Here is a 23592-nt window from a genome sequence, read left to right on the forward strand (position 1 = left end):
TCGTAGAAGTTCAGGGAATTTCGTATTGATCAACTAATGGTATTGAAACCAGTGGACTTGAGAAGTTATGAACTTCTACTAAACTCGCTGAAGTTAGTTCTACAACATTATCTGAAGTTCTATTAAGTGCTACAGCAAGCTGCATTTCTAAAAAGTTTCCAGAACAATTAATGTCTACGAAGTTTTCGAAAGTTCTACGATGTGCACCATCAACACCACCAGGTAGGGGAAATTCTCACTTTCCTGATAGTGTTTTTTGTTTGCGTGGCGAGCTTTGGTTCGTGTGAAAAGGGCGTTGAGTAGATATGCTTAGTTAAAGTCGTTTAGCAAACTGCAAACATAGCCGGTGCAAATTACAAACTGAAGATATCCCCACACAGAACCCATTATCCCTTACATCCGAACCGTATGACTATATACAAAACTATTGAATTTCAGCCGGCCCAAGAACTCCCTGAGTAGCTGGGAAAGCAACATAAACTCCTCAAAGTGCGACTATACGGCCCTATATCCACGTGCCTGGTCCGAGTACGATCTCAGCGATTACGGCATCAAGCTGATACAGCGTCAGATTTCGCCCATCATACCCCATGACTACAAGGAAAGCTCTCTACCGGCAGCCGTCTTTGTGTGGACGGTGGAGAACGTCTGCGGCAAGGACCGCCAGGTAACAATTACCTTCACATTCAAGAACGGAACCGGCAACAAGAAGCAGGACGCCGACGGGAACAGTGAAACGACAGAGTTTGCCCACGGGACAGCCAAAGGCGTCAGTATTAAGCAAACCATAGCAGATATGCAGTGTACGTACTGTATCAGCTGCAAGACTTCTTCGGAGATCAACCTAACACGATGCGAGAAGTTTGATCCCACCGGAAATGGGGAAAAGCTTTGGAACGACCTGAAGGAAAACGGACAGCTGTCAGAAAAGTCAGTCGATGAAAATTTGAAAAGTATTGAGTTTGCTCTCTGGACATTATTCAACTTGATTAACATTTCGATCTTCTTTTTTTTAGCTAAGGACGTAGCAGTTGCAGTAAGTGCACAAATTTTAGTGCAATCGGAAAGTAGCTCCGACTTGGAGTTTTCTCTAGTCTGGGACATGCCAAAGATACGTTTCGGTAAGAAGATAAAAGAATACTATAAATATTATACCAAATATTTTGGAAAATCGGGCGATGCGGGTCCTTCCATATCGGATTATGCGCTACAAAACTTTGGCAAGTGGGAAACCCTGATAAATGAGTGGCAGCGGCCTATTCTGGATGATAAGTAAGAAAAGTCTAATTAGTTTGTTTTATTAATCGCAAATAAAATAAGGGATCTACTTTTTCAGTGACCTTCCAGATTGGTACAAAAGTGCCATATTCAATGAACTCTATTTTATCGCTGACGGAGGCAGCGTCTGGCTGACTACAGATGATGCTGAGCTTCCGTACGATGACCCTAGGTCAGTAATAATGTTTTTACTCAAATCTGTTTCATTTCTCACGTAAAACCTACAATTCCACAACACAGATTAGCCTACGGAAGATTCGCCTATCTGGAAGGTCACGAATATCGTATGTACAACACGTACGATGTTCATTTCTATGCTTCTCACGCACTAGCCAGCCTATGGCCGAATCTGCAAGTAAGTTGATACATTAAGTCGGAAATCAGCGCTCAGTTCTGTATGTTCTTTTTGCTAACAACTTTCAGGTTAGTCTGCAGTACGATTACAAAGACAGTATATACCGGGAAATAACCGAAGGAAGGAAGCACCTTTATGATGGGAAAATTATACCTAGGAAGATGAAGAACTCAGTACCGCACGATTTAGGTGATCCGGGTAAGTGCTTCGAGACCTTTTTTTCGTTCAATTGCTTCAACAGTTCGAGAAATTTATTCGCTGTCCTTCAGCATTACACAAAAAGTAGTTGTCCCTGAGCTTATCGTAACACGAAATATTGCGTTGCGAAAAATTTCCCTCGTCGGTTGGCCACTAAGCCATACTATAGACACTCATAGTAATAGGCCGAAAATAAATTAAAATTCTGGAGCTTGGAGAAAAAATGCATAATTCTGCGTCGTTCAAAAAATTTCAGATCTCAATCCAAGAAGAAGAACAATTAGTATCCCAGGATTTGTTCCTTTTTTTAGAGATTACAAATTTCAGAAATCCTTTCAAGATTCTAGCATTCAGATAAAGTTAAAGACCTTGGGCCTAAAGTTTTTTTAAGAACTAATTGGAAAAAAATCTAGATCTTTAATATAGGAACATTTTTGCTGCTGCTTTTCTAAAACCGGATCAATACTGATGCTGTAAGATGAAAAGTGATGAAAAGATGAAAACAACTATTAAAATGTCGTCATGTTCCCATTCGGTTATGTGACCTGTTTGGCCTAATGACCTGCTGACCTTTCATGACCACGAGAATTTTCTTTTATAAAACCAAACCCTTGCAACCACTACATTTAAACGGACATGCATTTCAGAACAATGCCTTGTTTTTTTATAACATGTCGATTACCTGAAAAAACTGGAAAATCAGGGAATTCTATTTATGAGCTTGAAACTCAGGGAATCTCAAGGAATTTTCTTTAAATTCAGGGAAATTTTATTTTCAATCCTTATTTAAAACTACAATACAAAATCAAGCTGAACATTGCATTAGGTCCTAAGTAGCATTGACAGATTCTCTTCGTCGACTTTCTCTTTGTATCCCCACGACCATGTAAAGGCATTCCAAGGTATTACAGATTGATTAGAGAAGCTTGTATCTAGCATATAATATAACAAACACAACAAGAAACCGTCATGTGTTCAAATTCTTAACGAAAGAGAAAGTCGACGAAGGGAATCGGTCAATGTTACTTAGGACCTAATGCAATGTTCAGCTTGAAATGTAATGATATCGCTCATCATGTAGGAAAGTGACACAATTAATTTATAGAAGGCTTAGACTTGAACAATTTAAATCCAGGGAAAAGTTATTGGACTAGTAGCATTTTTTTAAAGATCCAAGACATGGATCATTTCTTCAAGGTTCTGGGACGTATTTCAGTTTCATGGTTTCGTACTTAGGAAAATTTAGAAGATTGCGGTCTTAGCTTTTTATTAAAATCCAAGGTTTCAAAAACAAAATCCTAGATCATTTGAGTTTCGATGAATTCCGGACTTATAAATATGTTTAGTATTCTGAGCCAGAAAGATTTGTAAGGTTTTGTAGGTTGCGGGTAATTTGTCATTTATGGGATCTCGGACTTGGAATCAGCTTAATTAAGATCTTGGAATACAGAATACAATTCTAGGTCAAACTTTCCCATCAAGATCGTGGATGTAAAAAAAATATATCAGATATAGAAACATCTCGAACTTGGAGTAATTTTATAGATTTTCGAACTTAGAAAAAAATATAAATAAACCACTGCATGAGAGAACCAAAGATCTAGTCTAGCAGTGATAGTATCACACTTGTTACTCCTTTTTTTTAAAGCCGCGTTGTAGTACGCTTATGAAAAAGGCACTGACGTTGGGTGCGATACTGGCGGGATTTGCCGCAAATCACTCTTATTTTATTTATTTTTACGCTGATAGATTTATTTGGGTTTGCAGGGGAATTGTACTATTGAAGTATTTCAGTAAGTGCCCAACAATGATCCTTCTATTTGCGTGACAAGCTGTCTTATCGTAATTAAATTAAAATAATCGTTCCCTATAGTCTATAGCCTTCTCTGACGTTTGTGAAATGCAGAAGTATTAGTGCAGAACTCGGGGTAAATTATAAGTTTAGTGCAAGAAAACCTTTGAATTTACCCAAAGTTCTGCACTAATACTTGTGCAATTCACAAACGTCAGAGAAGTCTATACTGTTAGACATCATTGCATCATGCATTGACGTCATTATTCCCTATCTGCCGTGATCGTTACCGCTACCTTATATACTGTCTGCCATCGATCCATAGTAGTGTTGCTCGGAAGCGAGGGGAGATCGTCCGGTCCCGTGCAGTGAGCGCTTCGGAGAAAATACGCACTGGCGTAGTTAGGGTAGGGTGAAGCAACTCCCGAACACTTAGATTACCGGAGCTTCCAGGAGTTCTAAAGGATATGCTGGAATTCTAGAATCCTAGAGTTCTGACTGTATATACAGTTCCTAATGTCCCAGGGGGACAACAGTCCTTTTAGCTGTTAAAGTTTGTAAAATGTTCAGATTAGTGAAATTTCATAGTGTTTCAACGAATTTAGTGCAAGAAACTGCCTGTGTCTGTAGGATGCTATGTAACCTGACGAGGTTTTGCGCCAGTTTGTGGAAGAATATTTGTGGTTCTACTCAAGTCGAGCTTTTCGCTACCAATAAATATAATCGGAAATTGCTACAGAATTCTAAGGGTTGCTGGAGATCTGAGAGTCACTGAATGTTGTGACTCTGATAACTTGCTGGAGTTCCATAAATTGTCTCAGTTTAGTTAGTTATCGAAGTTGTTTGTCTCTCAAGAATTATATACGTTTTTAGAGTACTTCATATTCTCGGAATTTTAGGTGCTCATAGGACTTCTCAGAACTCTAGAAAAGAACTTTAGAAATAGCTGAAACTTCTGGCACATTGAAGATGAAAAACAATACCAAGTCAAATTATTACACAGCAAACAGTAACCGCAAGTCAATCCCATTAGGAAATATATATGATTTCATTAAATAAACTATAAAACAACTTCACAGCTATGTTTGTAGACTTGCTTCTATAGAACTAAAAATGTTAGACAGCATATCGCATGATGAGATCTAACTAAAAACAGATTCTGTCCACTTCTCTTAGGGTATCCGGAACATGTCCGGATGTGTCCAATAAAGTTCATACGACCCTCAATATGATCGCCAATGGTTATGGCTTGAATTATCGTGTGATTTGATGTGTTGCATGAGGGATTTTGATTTTAAAAAAATTACCATTTCCCCGGGGATACCCGAAACATGACCCGGTGTGGCCAACATGGTGCTGGTCAATCATCATGACGCTTATTTTCCAATTCGCATGTGAATTAATTTATCGCTTACTTACCTTACCTTACCAATCAGGCTAAGGCCTTGTTGTCCTTTGCTTTCCGAAGAAGTCGTCTCCACTCTAATCAATCCATGGCCACAGTTCGCCAGCCTCGTAGTCTGCGAAGGGTCCGCAGGTTACCTTCTCGTCATAGATTAACCTATCGCAGCCCGGGAAGCCGAGCGATTTGCAGTTCCATGTTCCGAGTTTCCAATCTTAGTCCTTATTTCGTCGCGTAGGTCTGTGCCGATTGTTCCGATCCGTATTTCTTTCTTCAGTATTTGCAACTTTGTTTTTTTATTCAGGGCGGCTTGTTGGGCCTGCCCCAACCCCCTGTCTCGCCGGGGAACCATCGTACACAGCTCTGTTTAGAGTACCACGCTGGCAAGCCGCTCCTAACATGGAGAACAGACGCCGTTTTGAGCCGCACCTCCATGGTGAACAGACGCTCAGGTTTGGTGAAGCATTTCCTCTATCACCGTACCGCCAGTGTGCGCGTCGCACCTCTTCACTTTGCTATTACCGGACTGGCAACATTGCCCAGGCTACGCCACCCAGCTGTGTCCATGTTTCAGCTGGTAGTCTTTTGTTATCATATGACTCGGGGAGCCGTGAAGTAGGAACTTGTGAGGACCAGGGCTAGGTATTCCGCTCCTTGATTTATCGCATGGTTGGGTTTGGCACGTTCTTGAAAATTTCTGGTTTCACAACCCATACTCACCGGAATATGTTCCGGACATAGCGGAACTATTACAAAATCGTTCAATAGTGTTCTATGGGACCATGGTATCTTTCTACTATTCAATACTGTGCTAAACTAATGCAGCATCGTCATGGCATTGTGACTGACTTGCGGTTTTTTTTCACATTGACTTTAAATGGAATCGTGTCATAAATGTCAGCCCCACTCAGATTTTTTTCATAATATTTTTTACTTCTATCACATTTTCAACATTTTTCCTCCAGAAAAATTGTAAAATCTTTGAACGCCATTTTCTCATTCCCAGTTTTTTACAGATGGGACTGACTTGCGGGTATGGGCTCCTTAATTACTGCAGTTTCAAAAATTCTCGCAGTTCGGAGTGTTACTAAAAAGTCTGATTTTTTCAAAAGTTAATCAAATTTCTAAAGCTGTCGGTGTTTTCGAAATTTCTACAGTTTAGAGAGTTCTCGGAGATCCGACAATTTTTCTATGTTTGTGTAAAACTAGAGAGGGTCTAAGAAAGAAGCGGACTGGCTGGTTTTGACCAAACGAACTGTCAAAGCCAGAGCTTATCGCGCAGCGCCTATCTTGATTGCATTGGCAGTGCTGCTAGAATCCACTTAGATATAGGTTGCCAAGGCAGTTTGTTATAAAGCCTCTCCTCTCTTATAGTACGTTCAGACTACAGAGTTGTAACATGTTATAGCGCTATCTTGATGGTGGTTTCTGTGCTGCAATTATTTGACAACCGTTAGAATATGTTATAACTCTCCAGTCTGTACAGCGTTTAAACCACTTATGTGGATAAATTTCTCCCAGTAATGGCGGACAGATTTTTGTGGGAGCTGAGAATGCAATACGTTTTCGATTTCTCAATTTTTTCATATTTTCTGTATCTCTTTTACTCCCCCAGATGAAGAACCTTTCGACCTGATCAACGCCTACCCAGTGCATGATGTCTCCGAGTGGCGGGATTTGAACACCAAATTTGTCCTTCAGGTGTACCGCGACTACTACACGTTAAACCACTATGCACAGCTGAACGCAGAAAATGCTAGCAAGTTCAGTTCGATTGAGTTTATCGATAAGGAAAGTATGTACGAAATGTATGTGCATGACAACCGTAATAAGGTATCGCCAGAGGAGAAGCAACAGAACCGAAAATCCGCATCAATGTACATTAATGAAACCAACGGCAAGGTCTACCTCATGGACGCCATGACCTATCTGAAGAGTATGTATCCAGCTTGCAAGTTAATTCTGGAGAAAACGATGGAGTGGGATAAAGATAATGATGGTATTATTGAGAACAGCAAATGTCCAGATCAGACGTACGATACTTGGGTTATGGATGGACCTAGCGCGTATTGTGGTGGGCTTTGGTTAGCCAGCCTACATTGCATGTCGGTGATGGCGAACTTACTGGATAAATCCGACGATTGTATCAAGTTCAGAGAAATTTTGGAGAAAGGAAAAGCGTCATTTGAGGAAAAGTTATGGAATGGATCGTACTATAAGTTTGATGGGCAGAGTGCCTCAAAAAATTCCATCATGTCTGACCAGCTGTGCGGTCATTGGTACTTGCGTTGTTGTGGATTCGATTATGATATCGTACCGAAGGAAAACGTTAGGACAGCACTGAAAACCATCTACGACAACAATGTGATGCGGTTTTGCGGTGGCAACATGGGAGCTGTGAATGGATACATTCCGAGCACTCAACCAAACAAGGATGGAAGGCCAGATGTATCTACAATACAGGGAGAGGAAGTATGGACCGGTGTGACCTACGCACTGGCATCGACCATGATCCACGAAGGAATGTTCACCGAGGCCTTCCAAACCGCCGGTGGAATGTACCAGACACTATCAGAAAAGATCGGTATGAACTTCGAAACTCCGGAAGCACTGTACGCTGAGCGCCATTATCGTGCTATCGGTTACATGCGTCCACTCAGTATTTGGTCTATGCAAACTGCCTGGGAACAGAAGAAACTAAATAGAAATTAAGGTGATGCTGACATTACCCAATAAGTTTCCCGTCGTGCAATAAGTGCATAAATGTTGCCTAATCGATGAATGGCGCCGTTGTGTGGTCTAAATAGTTTATTGTTGATTTGTGTTCGTTCCCTCGTTTTTTTTTTTTTACAATATCTGACAATTCAGGTGAATATTGTCATTTGATATGAAAACTGGAAAAACCCACTAGCGATTTTTGTCTTTTGGCTGTTCTTCCCATTTTTTCAGAACAAATTGATGAGTTCATCCAGTATTATGAAAATACGGGTAATTAGGTACCATTTGCATTGAAAAACTCTGTTTTGACTAAAACGACTATGGGATCGACATGCGAAGAGCGGCAGTATACCTTATACATAATGTAATAATCATTGTGCGAATACAACTCACTTCTTACGACATGATGTATAACGTATAAAACCAAGAGTAAAATCGATTTTCGGATGTGGATTTTTCCAGTTTTCAGCTGTAACGCCAATATTTGGTACTTAAGTCATAAGTATTCCAATTTGCAAACAATACAATCAGTAGGAAATATTTGAGCAACGTTCGAAAAAAATCTTGGAAGACCGACCTAAAGGGACCTATTAGCAGGACAGGAAATGTAGCAGTAGCTGGGTTTTTGTTCGAAAATACGTAACAGTATTTAATCATAACCATCCTACAACAATGAGAAGCACAACATGGGTTTCAAAGTCAATTTATGAGCTTAGTAAATGCCCCGTAAAATGAAAAATGTTTATGAAATGTAGTTTCCAAATCATTTTTTGTTTGATCGAATTTAAGTGAGTTCACTCAAAGATTATTAACTAAGCATTTCTGGAAGTTTTAAGATTCGTTACACACAACATGAGTTTTACTAGACCTATTTCCGGAGGATCGAGAGATGTTGATGAGAGGACTCATCTATTGCGTATGCAACCTTATGTTATAAGAGGCGGTCTGACCACTATCTCTTGATCCGTTGACGTTATTTATTTATCATAAACAGGGTTCTGATGAATATGAGTTTGATGGATAAATACCATCACCCGCACCATACTGCAACACTACTTCCCGTGAATCTATCTAACGTTTCAAAAATATGTTGTTAAAATCGAGATGCGATCGAAAATATAGTAGTACACAATCATTAGAAACTGCACAAAGTATGGTGTCGGCACGGTACTTGTATAAAGAAAGAGAGAAGGATTACATGACAGATACGCGTATTTCGTCTGCAATAAAGATCTTTTTTTATAGTAACGTTTAGGAAAGCTTCAAGAAGCCTGGCCTGTAGTGTAGTTGGCACGGTGTGGTATCAACTAGTTGCCTAATGCAGCTCCACTAAAACCCATTCCTTACTCTCTCCTCTGCCTGGATCCCCCCCCCCCCCCCCGGGACCACGGTGGAGCGACTACTTCGGGAGGTGGCTGTGCTTATGCACTTCTCATACTCTCAGCGCTAGCTGGCGTTGCTAGATCACTGATCTTCTCTCCATTTACGCTGCAGCCCCGACATAATCTGCGTGACTGTCCTGCTGACGGCATTCCAAGTGCCCTCCTCTCGTGATATTTCAACGACGACATTCTCCCGTTAAGGACGGGCATCTTCGCACTGCCTCGAACCTTGGACAGTCGAAGATCACATGCTCCGGCGTTTCATCTACGTTGCCACACTCCGGACAGAGAGGTGACGCTGCGTGTCCGAACTGATGCAGGTTTTTCCTGAAGCAGCCGTGGCCAAACAGAAACTGCGTTAGGTGGAAGTTGACTTCTCCGTGTTTTTTTCACCCAGGTCGAAAGAATCGGTAATACCAACAATCAATACGAAACTAACGATTTTAAATTGGCTCACTACTTGACTAGCCTATTGGTCCCAAGCAAACGATTAACCTACCCCATTCTAGTCAAAATTCTAGTACTACACAATGTTTGTTTTGATTCGCTATGAAAGTTTGACAGATAAAATGAGGGGTTCGTGGATTTTCCTATGTTTCGAGGGGTGCACTGATTAGCTTGGGACCGAAGATAGTACCAGAGCTGAGCCAAAAAGTTAAGCTCGTTTCTTCGGAATCTTCTGGTCTTAGAGTTACCTCTATGATAATACTCTATGTGTCCATCTACCGTTCTCCCTCCCGTGTTCCACTCCTGTTGCCACTTAACCAGCGACTCCACTCTCACAACTTTACGTACTCTTCCGACTTCTCTCCGCCTGTAACACTCGCTGTCCTCCGCCAGGGTGATGCCGATAGGGATCATTCCGGCGATAATGCATACTGATTCCGACGAGATGGTTCTGTACGCACTCACATGGCCATGAGCCGGAACGTACTGCTCAGTTTCCTTTGTTTCTGCTTCGTTTTCAGCGCTGCAACCCAGGCTGGCCCTCCATACCTCAGTATCGACGACGACATACTGGTCAGAAGACTTGCAACTGCTGGGACCAGCGTTGTTCGGTATGATTGTAGCTATCGCGTTGATGGCCTTCGAAGCCATCTCACAGGCATATTCGACGTGGCTGTTGAAGTTTAGCCGGTCATCCATCATCACTCCCAGGTATTTCAGCACACGCTTCGAGGTTATGGCGTGCTCCCCGACGGTGATTTTTGCCCACTGCACAGTGGTTTAAAAGTCCATTTTGACGCTCTTAATTAATAGCACCGTGGAGAGTGGACTTCGAGTAATGACACCTTGAGCAAAGTTGATGGGTATGACATGTTGCATCTTTGAAAGAAATGAATTTTGTGATTAATCCCCCTAGAACATAGTGAAGACCTAAAATAAAAGAAAATATGTTTTGGTAAAAAATGGGGTCCGTCCTCAAACAACCCTCTCTATCTGTTTGGTCAGCTTCGCTCCTTGCATCCAGTTACCAATCATGTCGATCGCTTCGGTCGCCAACACTTCCACCTCTATCAGCGTCTCGCCTGTTACTGTCAAGACGACGCCCAAGTAACCAAAAGTTCTGATAAAAGGCCATTTGTGGCTTAAGCAGATTAGTTAGTGATGGTCTTTAGAATTCTAAGCAGCCTCATTTTTAAGTCGTTATAAGAACTTGAAAGTTCCGGTATCATAATTGAAGAGAATTCTAAGCAGCTTCTGGCGGAACTTGAACGGAACTTTTAGAAAATAAATTAAAAAAGGTGTTTGCCCTCTACACCAATTCTATGTTTAGTTCGCACTTTTATGAAAGTTATTTCTAAAGGCAGGTATTTATGTGTATGGATTGATCAGCATTAGTAGTTTTGGAGTGTTTGAAGAATTAAACCCAGTCCTTCTGCGTGAGAGCCCCAGCACGAACCGCTGCGTCATCTGAAATATATTAAAGCGAGCTGTTGTCCCGCCTACTGTTGGAGTTTTCAGTGCCAGCTGACTGACTTGCATACGAAACACAATACCTTGATGAATTTGAAATTGGTATTTGCCCGCATGGTATTCCAACACATTTGTGGCGCAGTGGTTAGCGTTAGTAGATCGCATGCCGAATACTCGGGTTCGAATCCAGGAAATTACTTTTTAATTTTTTTATGTTTTAACAGAATGTTGATGCACTGCATAATTATAAGAATTATGATTTATTCGGGCCACTGATGATTTAATATTTACGTACATTAAATTTTGTTACTAATAAAGACTTGTGCGGATTGCTTCATGTGGCTTGAAAGTTCTGTCGGAACTTTATTTGAACTTTATGGAACTTGAAAGTTCTGACGGAACATTATTTGAACTTTATGGAACTTGAAAGTTCTGTCGGAACTTTATTTGAACTTTATGGAACTTGAAAGTCCTGTCGAAACTTTATTTGAACTTTATGGAACTGAAAGGTTTGGTTGGAACTTTATTTGAACTTTATGAAACTTGAAAGTACTGTCGGAACTTTATTTGAACTTTATGGAACTTCTGTCGGAACTTTATTTGAACTTTATGGAACTTGAAAGTTCTGTTGGAACTAAATGTGAACTTTATGGAACTTGAAAGTTCGGTCGGAACTTTATTTGAACTTTATGGAACTTGATGGTTCGGTTGGAACTTTATTTGAACTTTATGGAACTTGAAAGTTCTGTCGGAACTTTATTTGAACTTTATGGAACTTGAAGGTTCGGTCGGAACTTTATTTGAACTTTACGGAACTTGAAAGTGATTTTAATCGTTGAATGCGGAACTTTTGGTTACTTGGGCGTGGTCCACAAAGCCAAAGATCTCAACTCCTTTGGGTAGCTTCAGCGTTAGCACGCCGTTGAACATCCCGTTCCAAAGCGTTGGACCAAGGATGGAGCATTGTGGAACTCCCGCTGTGATCCTAACCGATCTCTGTCCCATGTCTGTCTCGTAGACCAGAACCCGATTATGGAAATAACTCCTCAGGATACAGCACAGGTAATCAGGGACCCTCATTCAATGCATCGCTTCGGCGATGGCCTCCCAGCTGGCGCTGTTGAACGCATTCTGGACGTCGATCGTTATCACGGTTCAATATCGATCTCCTCTCCGCTTCTGTTTGGACGCCTTCTCGGCTCTCTCGACCACTGTCCGAATTGCATCCACCGTCGATCTCCCTTTCCGGAATCCGAACTGGCTCTCCGACAATCCGTGCTCACTCTCCGTGCATTTCGTCAGCCTGCTTAAGATGATCCTCTCCAAGAGTTTTTCGAGTGTATCCAGCAGGCATATACGATGCTGGATCCCCCGGTGGTTTTCCTGGTTTCGGCAGCAACACTAGCTTCTGTATCTTCCACCAGTCAGCGAAGTGACCCTCGTCCAGGCATTTCTGCAGCACCATCCTGAACGTGTGCGGGTACGCCTGGATACGGGACTCGATACGGTTCTGCAATGATTGCAACGTCGCACTTTGTTTCTGTTTGACTGCCACAACAGTTGCTGAGCAGTGTCGCAATAACTGAGTTTATTTGGGTTACCTCCATTACTGTTGGCCTGCCATCGTCTTTTTGTATGCTAGGCATTTGAAGTCTCCCGTCGATGAACGTTTCAGTCCTCTTTTTTGCAGAGCATACACCTCGGTTGGTTCGTGCAACCTCTTGCAATATGACCTTTCTCCCCGCATTTCCAGCTCAGATCAGATCTGTCAGGGCCATTGCAGTACCTCGTCTGGTTACCGAAACCCATGCACTTGAAGCATCGCTCCAGTTGCTTGATAACCCGAGGAGTGGCTTCCAGAGAGCACACTGACCACCCAACCTTGATCTTGCCCGTTTCAAACAGCTTATTTGTATTCGATAAGCTAACGATTCTCTTCGGTAGGTTTTTGAAATAAAGAGCCACTAAATACAACCCCCCAACTATGAGGGATGCTGCACATAGTCCCGCTCCAACGCTCCAAGATACTCCAGCAGGGTAACATAATCATTCAATCCTTCAATCTCCACACCTTTATCACCTAAAGTCCCAGATATCTTGCCTGATAGGGTAGATCCTTTATCAACTTCACTAGGGAGTCCCTCCGGAATCTCCCTTTGAACACAAATTCCAGGCAATAGACGTGGTACGAATGGTCGATATATAGAGGCGTTTCAACCACATTTACTGTTTCCTTTTGCTCAGATGTTGTACCTTTTGATTGCTGGATCTCCATGGGATAGAACAGGTCCAGTCTGCGCTCTCTGTGGCGATGAATTTCTTGGCACTTTCTCAACCAGCAATTGTCAATTTTCACATGAGTTCCAGGGACAGCGCCAATAACCATTTCGATTCTTGGCCCAGGGGAAATCCGTCTGCATCTGATACCCAGGGATGTGGTTTGCTCTGGATATTTTCCCACCCCAGGTAGGAGGCATAAATATGCTCATATCTCGTGAGTCAGGCAACCAATCAGCTGTGTATTGGGCTGGCCATATACACTTCCGAGACTGCATCGTGGACAACTCCATTTTCTGGTATCGTAACTCGTTCTTGTCCTCCTTACTCGACATCCAAAACATCCCGTCAGTAAACACAGTGTGGTCATTATTGACACCAAGGCCAGACAAGTATGTGAGACACTCGCGGGAAATGGATTTCGATAAGTGGCCAACTGAACATTAGAGCCGTACAGTGTTCTACGAAAGCCAACAAAATCATATTGGAAGGTAATTGCCTTCCCACACGTTTGTTTGACAAGTTTTGAAGCTGTTAGAACTCTTAGAACATAATGCTCTGAAGTCAAGATCTCGCCCCCTGAAAATAGACCTGGCAACACTCATAGAGTGCTTTTGGGTATTCCTCCATACATTCATCTCCATGCTTTCGGTTCCAACGGTGACCATTTGTCTCCTTTTTGGGAGTTCACTGAAAGTACGTTCGAATGAAACCTCAGACCATTCAAATCGAAACATCGATATAACTTTTTCGAATGATAGTTGCAACCGGATGAGAGTTGTATAGTAATCAGATGATGCTCCACTCTAATACAGGATGAACGAGAAGTGAACGGACCTCTGTTGGAATGCGCAATGCTTTCGGTAGCCCTAAGTATAAGTGCAAGAACGGTCGTATGTACATGGCTTACTGCACTTATACTTATATTAATACTTGGGCATTCCGAGAAGTTTATATGATGACTTCTTCAGTGTCTTGTACTAATACGAACATTATAGTAGGAGTAAACGAAAGAGTCTGTACATTGTAGATGAAAAATGCGTATTTGTCAATGATAAGCGATTAAGGTAGTGGAATTAATCGGAAATTACTAATCATTATTTCTTTCTTTATATTCAAATTAAGCTGTAAAATTTTGGCACACACATTGAAATGCTGCTTAGACACAAAACATTTATTCAAAACGAGCTTACACACAGAACACAATGCCACAAAAAAACATTAGTTCAAATGATTACGTACAATTTCAAAATGCATCTTATACCCCGTTCACATTACAGCTTATATCACGTGATATAGGCTGTCTTGCAATGAGCACTCATACATAGGATTTCCAGTGAAAACTAGATGTATGAGTGCTCATTGCAAGACAGCGTATATCATGTGATATACGCTGTAATGTGAACGGGGTATTAGGATTTAGGTGCCAATAAGACCCAACCAGTGAATCAGCAAATTCTTTGATCTACCTATACCGATGCTAATCAATTAGAACGTTTGGTGCTTAAACAAAAATAAATTTTCTCTATTTATTAGGAAACAACACAGTTGTCATACATAAGTTATAGTTATTAGTTTTAGCAGACATTTAGCTTTTCCAAATCGTTGACATTTGGCTTAGTTAATGTGCTTAATGAGAATCTAATTCTTCTACTTTCAAAGACTAACGCTTTTAGCACTAATACTTTAGCATTAAAAGGTAATATATTCAAGTGTATTGCTTTGAAATAATTCAACACGAACAATACAAAAGGACCAATGTAACATTGATCGATTCTATTCATCGACTTTCTCTAACGTTAGTAACTGTGTTAACTCATTGCCTGTCGTACTTATTTGGCATAATGGATGCTACTTAGATAATAGGTTCTGTGTGTTGAAAACAGCCAGATTTATTTTAACATTACTTCCAGCAAGAGCCAAGAGAATATCTATGAATGTTACATTAGGGGTATTCACTATGCGCATTGTAAACCTATACCTACACTATCGTAAAAATACCAAGGTCCATCGGAGTATAATGGAAGTTTACGCATTTACGAGAGTGTATACGTTTATGATGCGCTTTGTGAATACCCCTTTTGAGTTTTTATGTTGTTTGTGATAGTATTGAATTACTCAAGCACATTATACTATTTCAGGCATAACATTTGAGAACGGCACAAAAGCATTTGTAAACCAACTTTTTAAGGCCCTTTACACGCGAACCAAAGTACGCTCACGCAAACAAACAACATCATCGGATAGGGGCAACTATCACCTTTTCGAATGTGGTATTGGTTTGCGTGAGCCTACTTTGGTTCGCTTGTAAAGGGTCTTAGAAAGTTTGTTTACAAATGCGTTTGTGCCGTTATCAAATGTTATGCCTGATTTCTCATCGATTGAGGCTGGAATGTGACGTTATGTCATGTGCAGAATTCCTTTTGAGTCATGCGTCTATAAAATGTATTTAATAGGGTAAGATACGGCAAGATGGGTCAGCTAGTACATTTATTATTTTATTTGTTTGTCAATATCAACAGGATCAATGCAACTCCAATGAATTGGGACTATATTATTAGCCTGTTCATGTTGACAAAAATTTGAATAAATCAAGTAGATGATCTTGCCCGGAGCCCATTTTGCCTATAGACGACACTCATAGTAATAGACCTGCCAATGTGCTGCCATGTTGTATCCAAAACCAACATTTTCCATACGATTTGATAGTTCGGTTGGATGCCTCAGCTCACATTGGCAGATCTATTACTATGAGTGTCTTTAATAATCTTACCCCACCTACTGTTGAAAAATTAAGTGGCAAAAGTTAAATCAGCATTAAATAAAACAACTAGTGTAACATGCACAAAATAACCATTGTAAATGTAAAGATGCAACTCATCTACATATAAACAAAATAAAATCGTTCATACCTATAGGTATTTGTTCATAAATTTAGTGCCCATTTTTCTATAGATTAACAAATGCTATTTTGAAGCTTCCGAAATAAAATGTACTCACTATATATTTATAATCATCGAACTTGATAAAAAAAAACAAATGATGAGACTTTTTTCATATAGTAGACGGCTCATCAATCTACCCTGTAGAGTTTCCATAAACAAAATAAATAAACAAATAAATCAATTGAAATAACGCATGGCGAGACCTGAGCTAAACACGCTGTGAACTATGCATTTGCATGCAAAAAGATGCTTGCTGCTATTTATTTCCAATGCAGCATACTGAAACATAGATGAGTAGGTACGTAAATCGATGCAATACGCTAAAAATGAGTGTGGTGTTATTTTGATGAATGTAAAACAAAAATCATGCAAAAGGAAAAATATTTAATAAAAAGCTGTCAATCACACAAATTGTTTTATTTAACCATTCAAAATTTGAAGACCGCCATGAAGGTTTATTTAGGCAAGAAGGACTGAAGAAGGTTCATAAACCAACCATTTTTCTACGCGGGTCCAAGGGATTAAGGGGCGGGCTCTTCTCCACACTCATGGGGCATCCTTCAAGACGAGGGCTTATTCCATAGCTAATTATATGATCTTGTTTGCTGGAAGGAGATTCTTTTTCTTTTCTCGGTGGGTTTCACGCGGGCGTTTCTGCTCACCAGTCCACCCCGTTTTTGGTCCTTCATACAGCGCCAAGCTGAATATGATTTGTCAGTGGGACTTGTCGCCCTGATTTGATTGCAGGCGCATTGCTACATGAATGGTAGTCTCAATCATCATCATCATCCTCTGGATTCTCTCCGCTTATAGCATCCGCTGTCCTCCGTCATGGTGATGCCGATAGGGAGCATTCCGGCGATAACGAATACTGCCTCCTACGAGATGGGCCTTTACACACTCACGACTTGCATGGCCATAAGCCGGTACGTACTGTTCAGTTTCCTTAGATTCTGCTTGATTACCAGCGCTGCAATCCAGACTATACCTCAGCATCGACGTAAAGACGCTAGCCAGGAGATGTATCTTGTTACTGCTTAATTATGGCTACCGCGTTAATGGCTTTTTCTCAAGTGTATTTGACGTGGCTCGACCATCACTTCCAGGTTGTCAATCATCACTCCCAGGTATTTCATCAAGCGCTTCGAGGCTATGGCGTGTTCCCTGACGGTGATTTCTGCCCGCTGCACCTCTTTGCAGTTACTGGCCAATATCACTCCAATTTTTTCATGGGCTATCTGCAGCTTCGCTCCTTGCATCCAGTTTACAACCGTATCAATCACCTTGGTCACAAACATTTCACCTCTTCCAGCGTCTCGTACCGTTAAGACGACGTCGTCGGAAAATGCAACGATCTCAACTCCTTTAGGCAGCTTGAGTGTCAGTTGTCAGTACACCGTTGTAGATCCCGTCCCAGGGCGTTGGACCAAGGATGGAGCCTTCCCAACAAACAATTCAGAGTCACAAATAAGCATATATGTTGAATAAATGCTGTATAACAGTGTACAACGCAGAATAAAACGAGTTGTCGAATAATATGCTCATTGAGATCGATAGATGCACCTTTATTCCGCTGTTTGCTCTGATCTGATTAATTTACTCATTAAGTAAAGGCTGTATAAACGTTGATTGTCTTTCCGATTCAACGCCAGAAGTTTGATCTAATGACAAACTTAATAAATGTAATTTACACATATCAACTATTTTCAATTGATTTAACAACATGCTTTATTAGCCGTCTAATAAATGTTTTCTAGCTTCATTAGATTTCATTGCGTTACAATATTGCTGAATAAAGGTAAATAAAATCAGCATAATAGCTCTTATACCACTATGCTTCGATGATTTCATCACCGACAAACCGACATGACACTTAATTCTGACTTATGTCCGAAAATCGTAAACGGCCGATTTAAATGTGCAGTGATCCGAACTGTCAAAACCATAGGATTTTTTGATCTAGATAAAAATAATTTGTCCAGAATAGATTAGACACGAACCAATTCATAGCTTTTGCATGCGGGTTCATGGTTTGGCTAAATATTTCCCGCGACCACGAAGCCAGATGTCAGTAGTGTGCTTTGGTCAGAAATTCTATTGTTTTTGTTATGGTTATTCATGTCGGTTTGTCGGTGATTTGATCGCATGCTTTGTAAATGCAATAAAAACGACGTATTAGATTCATTATTCCACAACACTGGTTCAGTCTAACAACAAGCGAAATCAGTAGACTAGTGGTTACAGTTTCCGCTTTTCAAGTAGAAGCTAACCAAGGTGAAGAGGTAACATTGGTTTCATGTAAAACAACGATGAATGAATTAATCATTCCTACACAGCACATTTAAGGGACTAGAGTTGCGATCGGGAATGCTGATAGCCATTCAATTTCAAGCTTTTATTGATTATTATTGAGCTGTTATCGAATTAGCTCTGTTGCAACTCATGTAAGTCAAATAAAAGCTTCTTGACATACCTTATACATCACTTAGTAGATCAATGTTTTGGTTGTATAAATTCTCCAGATGAGTGTGAACAAAGCCTGAACAGGATTTATTATTAAAAACTACAAGGGACAGCCCTATGGGGTTGTACGGAATGGTGACGTAGGACTACGTGGTCTTATATAATAAATCATATTTGTTAACTGCAGCAGGAGCTTATGTTATGAGTAGGAATAGGAATTTGAGCAGGGTTCTCTCTGTTTATACTCTTTAGTATGACGCGCTTGACATAGATGGCCCACAGCAACTTACAAAGAGCTACTGATCCCGATCAATAGCGGTGCGGCTTCATCCTCCTTCTATGGATGCTCATGTGGGCTGCAGCTTGCTGCTAGCAGCCAGCCTTTCGTTGTGTACTGGAGAACACTACCCCTCACCACGCGGTGATTGAATAAACACCGTTTGGTGAGACCAGATGAAATTCAACTTTGAAATCTGTGTTAGGGAAATCGCTTTTCGCAGGCAATCGGTGATAATTTCAATTATCAAAGCAACAGTTGCATATTCGTTCAATTTTCAATGGTGAGTCTTAAATTTAAAAGAAGCGTAGAAATATTTTTGATCGATTGGTGATAAAATTCTTGAAATCGGTCCAAGGGCAGCTGAGTTATTAACATTCAAAATCTTTCATAATTTTATTACATGTTCCATTTTTGGTTTTCACAATTAATCAATAGAGTTAGAATATTGTTTTTGGTTCCAAAAACTAGTTGAATTTGAGAAGCACACAAAACATAAAGGTGATTGAATTTCTGTTCGATTGCAATACTCCCAAATTTATTCTAGTAAGAATAAGAAATCATCGAAAAAATTCTAATTGGAATGTTCGATTGGCTCAGATTTTGACAGTTCATTTGGCTCAAAAAGTTCTCTCCACCCATCTCTCCCTCTGAGTATTTCTATTTAAAACCCATTAACGACGAGATAGTATAAAGTTCGCCATGTTTCAAGCACAGTCTGACGTATTCTTACGGGATTTTCCATAGGAGTTAAGAGTTAAGGCCGGCGCACAATAGATACGTTTTCAGGTTTTTTGACAGTTAGCTCATGTATTATCTATCAAAAAAAACCCGAAAACGTACCTATTGTGCGCCGGCCTTTACAGAGTCGCCGTCAACGCCAATAATATCCTGCATACATGATATGTTTATACCCATTAATAAATTTTCGTGAAACACCGTGTAAAAAAATGGTTGTTTTTTACCCATTTTCTTAAATTGTGTTTACAATAGAATGGGTAAAAAATACGTTTTTTTTCAAATAGAGGATGCAGGCACCGAGGGGGGCGGCACATCTAAATTTCAAATCTAGATGCTCAACAAATCTCACACTAGCGAATCAATCTTTGAAAAATCTTCTATCATTTTTCGTATCTACTTGGATTGCACATCATCTTTTTGCAGCAAATCTTCAGAATCGTCATTAATCTTCTTTCTATCTACTCAGCGTGCGTGCAGCTAACCACAACGAAACACAATTTTTCCTGCATCGTAGATAGAGTCGCCCACCTCGGCAGGCACTTGGTTATTTGTTCTCGTTGAAATAAAAAAAACTATCTAATACATTGAAAATAATAGTTTCAATCAAATTTTATTGCACGAAATATTATAATACCACATTGGATAAAATTGTATTGACTTATTTGTATGACTCTCGAACGTTTCGGATTCTAACCTTTTCCGGAGATGGTCTATTTTCGCTAAAAAAAAAGCTGCGGACAGTAACTGTTTGCATTCCCAATGAGTCGGTTACGGAAATGAGACGATAAAATTCGAAGGGGGCGACACATCTAAATCGGAATTCTAGATTCTCAACAAATCTCACACTAGCGAATCAATCTTCGAAAAATCTTCTTCTATTTCTCGCATTTACTTTCATCGCACATCATCTTTTTCAGAATCGTTATCAATCTTCTTTCTATCTACTCAGCGTCCGCGCAGCTTATAAGCACATGTGCGCAGCAAAACACATTTTTTCCTGCATCGTCGATAGAGTCACCCCCCTCGATAAAATTTCAAAGTGTTTTTCACCCATTAGTGGTAAAAAAATATACCCATTATGCAACCATGAACTGATCCCGACCAACCATTTGTGAAACTTCTTCAAAGTTCTTTATACAGAAATAAAGATTTATGTCAGCAATTCTTTACTTTAAACCCTAATAAAAATTGTATGGTTAATTTGCTTAACGACGTGTTCTGGGTATCATCCAAACCATTTGTGGAATAGTTCAATGATTTGGGTTATCGTTCGTTTATGGTTATTTTTTATTAGGGGATTTTCTATGAATTCGATGTACACATTTAAAAATCTTTATTGATCGATACTTACATTTAAGATTATTTCTTCATCGGTCATATGATAGTAATCTATAAACACAAACGAAGTGACAGACGACTAACTGGCGAAGTAATCAATTAAATTAATGTGGTTCGCTGTAATAGAATTTTCTTAGAAGCTTGTGCCATCATCCACCAGATGGGATAGTATTTTTGTTTTGGTTTTGCACAAAGTTGCTTTTGTGTACAATGATTCTTTGACAGTGTGCAAAGAGTGTATATATCATTTTGTAATTTTTTTATGCATTCCAGTTTTGAATAGAGTGAAAGAGATAGAACCAAAACATTCTAGTACATTTGGTGAAAATGCTAGTTCAATCCAGTAGTAGCACAAACGAAGTGACAGACGGAGCGGCTCGAAAACTTTGGTGACTAACCTGCTATTTCAATTTTTCAGTGTACCACATGGCAACACCACTACTACTGGATTGTACCACATGGCAACACTACTACTGGATTGAACTAGCATTTTCACCAAATGTATTAGAATGTTTTGGTTCTATCTCTTTCACTCTACTCAAAACTGAAATGCATAAAAAATGACGAAATGATACGCACTCTTTGCACACTGTCAAAGAATCATTGTGTGTGTGTGTGTGTGTACAATCTAACCCCCACTGTCCGGCAGTGTTATTATGGAAGAAAACTGCTTTTTATTACCCTTAAATTAAAGCAGGTTAAGTCCGGGAGTTAGAAGGTGTTAGCTCAATTGCAGCTCCAGTGACCCATTTCAGAATGCCTGGTAATTCACGACCACTCCGAGGTCAATTTTACTTACAATAAGCCAAGCATGTTCACTTTACCTTTATCAAATGGATAATGGTATCATAAACACACTTCCAGATTAAAAAAATATTATTTCCAAATCTGGCACGTATATAGTTTTGAAATTTGTTCCACTGTAATAAATCGATTTGAATGGACATTTCTTACCAATTTTGTTTCGAATACCTCTTGATTCATCTGCTGGCAGCACTTACTGACCCTTACCGGCGACCAACTCGTCTGCCCGCAAAAGCAACAACGCCTAAATCTCAAAGCTCTTTGGACGTCCCCTCGAAAATGCAATCGAGATATGTATAAGAACAATCTTCAACTGGAACGTACTCACCAAATCAATACATCCGGGAGTACATTCACGATGCTTATTTTTGTCTCGCATGCCCGTCGTCGTCGAACGGCAAAAAAAGGGAACTTGGTGAGCAATTTTGTGATTTTTCACTGAACATAAACCGCGAATTTACGAATTTCACCACTCCCAACTGCGAAACACGTTCAGAAGCACTTTTGGTACACTTTCGATATAAAAGTTGCAATCGAGCCAACATCAACACCGATTGTGCTGAACTCTTTCACGCACCTTGCAGCGCGTAAACTGAAATTAAAAATTATCACTCGCGATGCCACGAATTTCTGGTCCGGGAGAAAATCAAATAACGCAGATTACGACATCTCTTCTGATGCTTGCTAACATGTTGAATCACGTTTTCTTTCTATATTCTAAAACTTCCCGGAAAGCGAGAAAACTACCAATGACACACGTATAAACGTCCGGGAGGCAGAGCGCCAGCGCTAATCCGGCAAATGCAGCCGAAAACTATGAACGCGAACGCGAACCGTATCCAAAGGCGTTCGAAACTGCACTCACTGTCAAAGAATCATTGTACACAAAATCAACTTTGTGCAAAACCAAAACAAAAATACTATCCCATCTGGTGGATGATGGCACAAGCTTCTAAGAAAATTCTATAGGCGATTCCAATAGAAATTAAGCGATCATTTCAGCATCTGGCGATGAATAGGGGAACCCTCAAAAGAGTGATGAGGGTAGAAATTTTCACCGTGAAGCATAGGAAGAGGAAAACATTTTCACCTTTCCTGATTAATTTATCCACCGCAGGTGCTTGAAATCGTCATCCACGTGGAATATTTTGTCTTCTGTATCGATTTTGCAGTGATCCAGCTGGTGCTTATATATACTTTTGGTGAGAAAAATTAAGGTTTATAAAATTGTCCCAGCGGTTATGATCTTCCGGATTTTTAATGTGTGGTTATTTCAGCTGTAAATCAGTTTAGATCTGTAGATAATCGAAAAATAAGACCACTCCCGATGGAAATTTTGCAAGTTGTGCAATAAAATGCACATTATCTTGAGTTTTGAAAATCGTCATTATGATGTAAACAAATGGATTGGATGACATTTCCTCTCAAAAACGGTTAGCGCACTCTACATTGATGGTGCATGAAAAGAGCCTATTACAGCGAACCACATTATTTTAATTGATTTCTTTGGCAGTTAGTCGTCTGTCACTTCGTTTGTGGTAGTAGTGTTGCCATGTGGTACAATCCAGTGGTAGTGGTGTTGCCATGTGGTACACTGAAAAATTGCAATAGCAGGTTAGTCACCAAAGTTTTCGAGCCGCTCCGTCTGTCACTTCGTTTGTGCTATAAAGGTGCCATACTAAATTTCTTTTAATTTCGATATGTC

The 23592-nt window shown here is 40.2% G+C and overlaps 1 protein-coding gene across 2 annotated transcripts in view; it reads left to right on the forward strand.

The window, feature by feature from the left end:
• Positions 1-23592, forward strand: part of LOC135707248 (non-lysosomal glucosylceramidase) — a 352494-nt gene that overhangs the window by 25839 nt on the left and 303063 nt on the right. The window contains exons 3-8 of one of the 2 annotated variants that reach the window (XR_010518215.1): positions 439-953; positions 1017-1272; positions 1337-1450; positions 1519-1633; positions 1702-1831; positions 6641-10872. Coding sequence is in view for 1 of the 2 variants with exons in the window: in XM_065229036.1 (XP_065085108.1) it covers positions 439-953; positions 1017-1272; positions 1337-1450; positions 1519-1633; positions 1702-1831; positions 6641-7737 (2227 nt within the window). In the remaining variant the exon portion in view is untranslated. Of the gene's footprint in view, positions 1-438; positions 954-1016; positions 1273-1336; positions 1451-1518; positions 1634-1701; positions 1832-6640; positions 10942-23592 lie in introns of those variants that run through there. The other variant, XM_065229036.1, reaches the window with a different exon arrangement.

The sequence above is a fragment of the Ochlerotatus camptorhynchus genome, unplaced genomic scaffold (genome assembly GCF_037179485.1).
Source record: "Ochlerotatus camptorhynchus isolate MF236.1 unplaced genomic scaffold, CSIRO-AGI_Acam_v1.1 ptg000306l, whole genome shotgun sequence".
NCBI lineage: Eukaryota > Metazoa > Arthropoda > Insecta > Diptera > Culicidae > Ochlerotatus > Ochlerotatus camptorhynchus.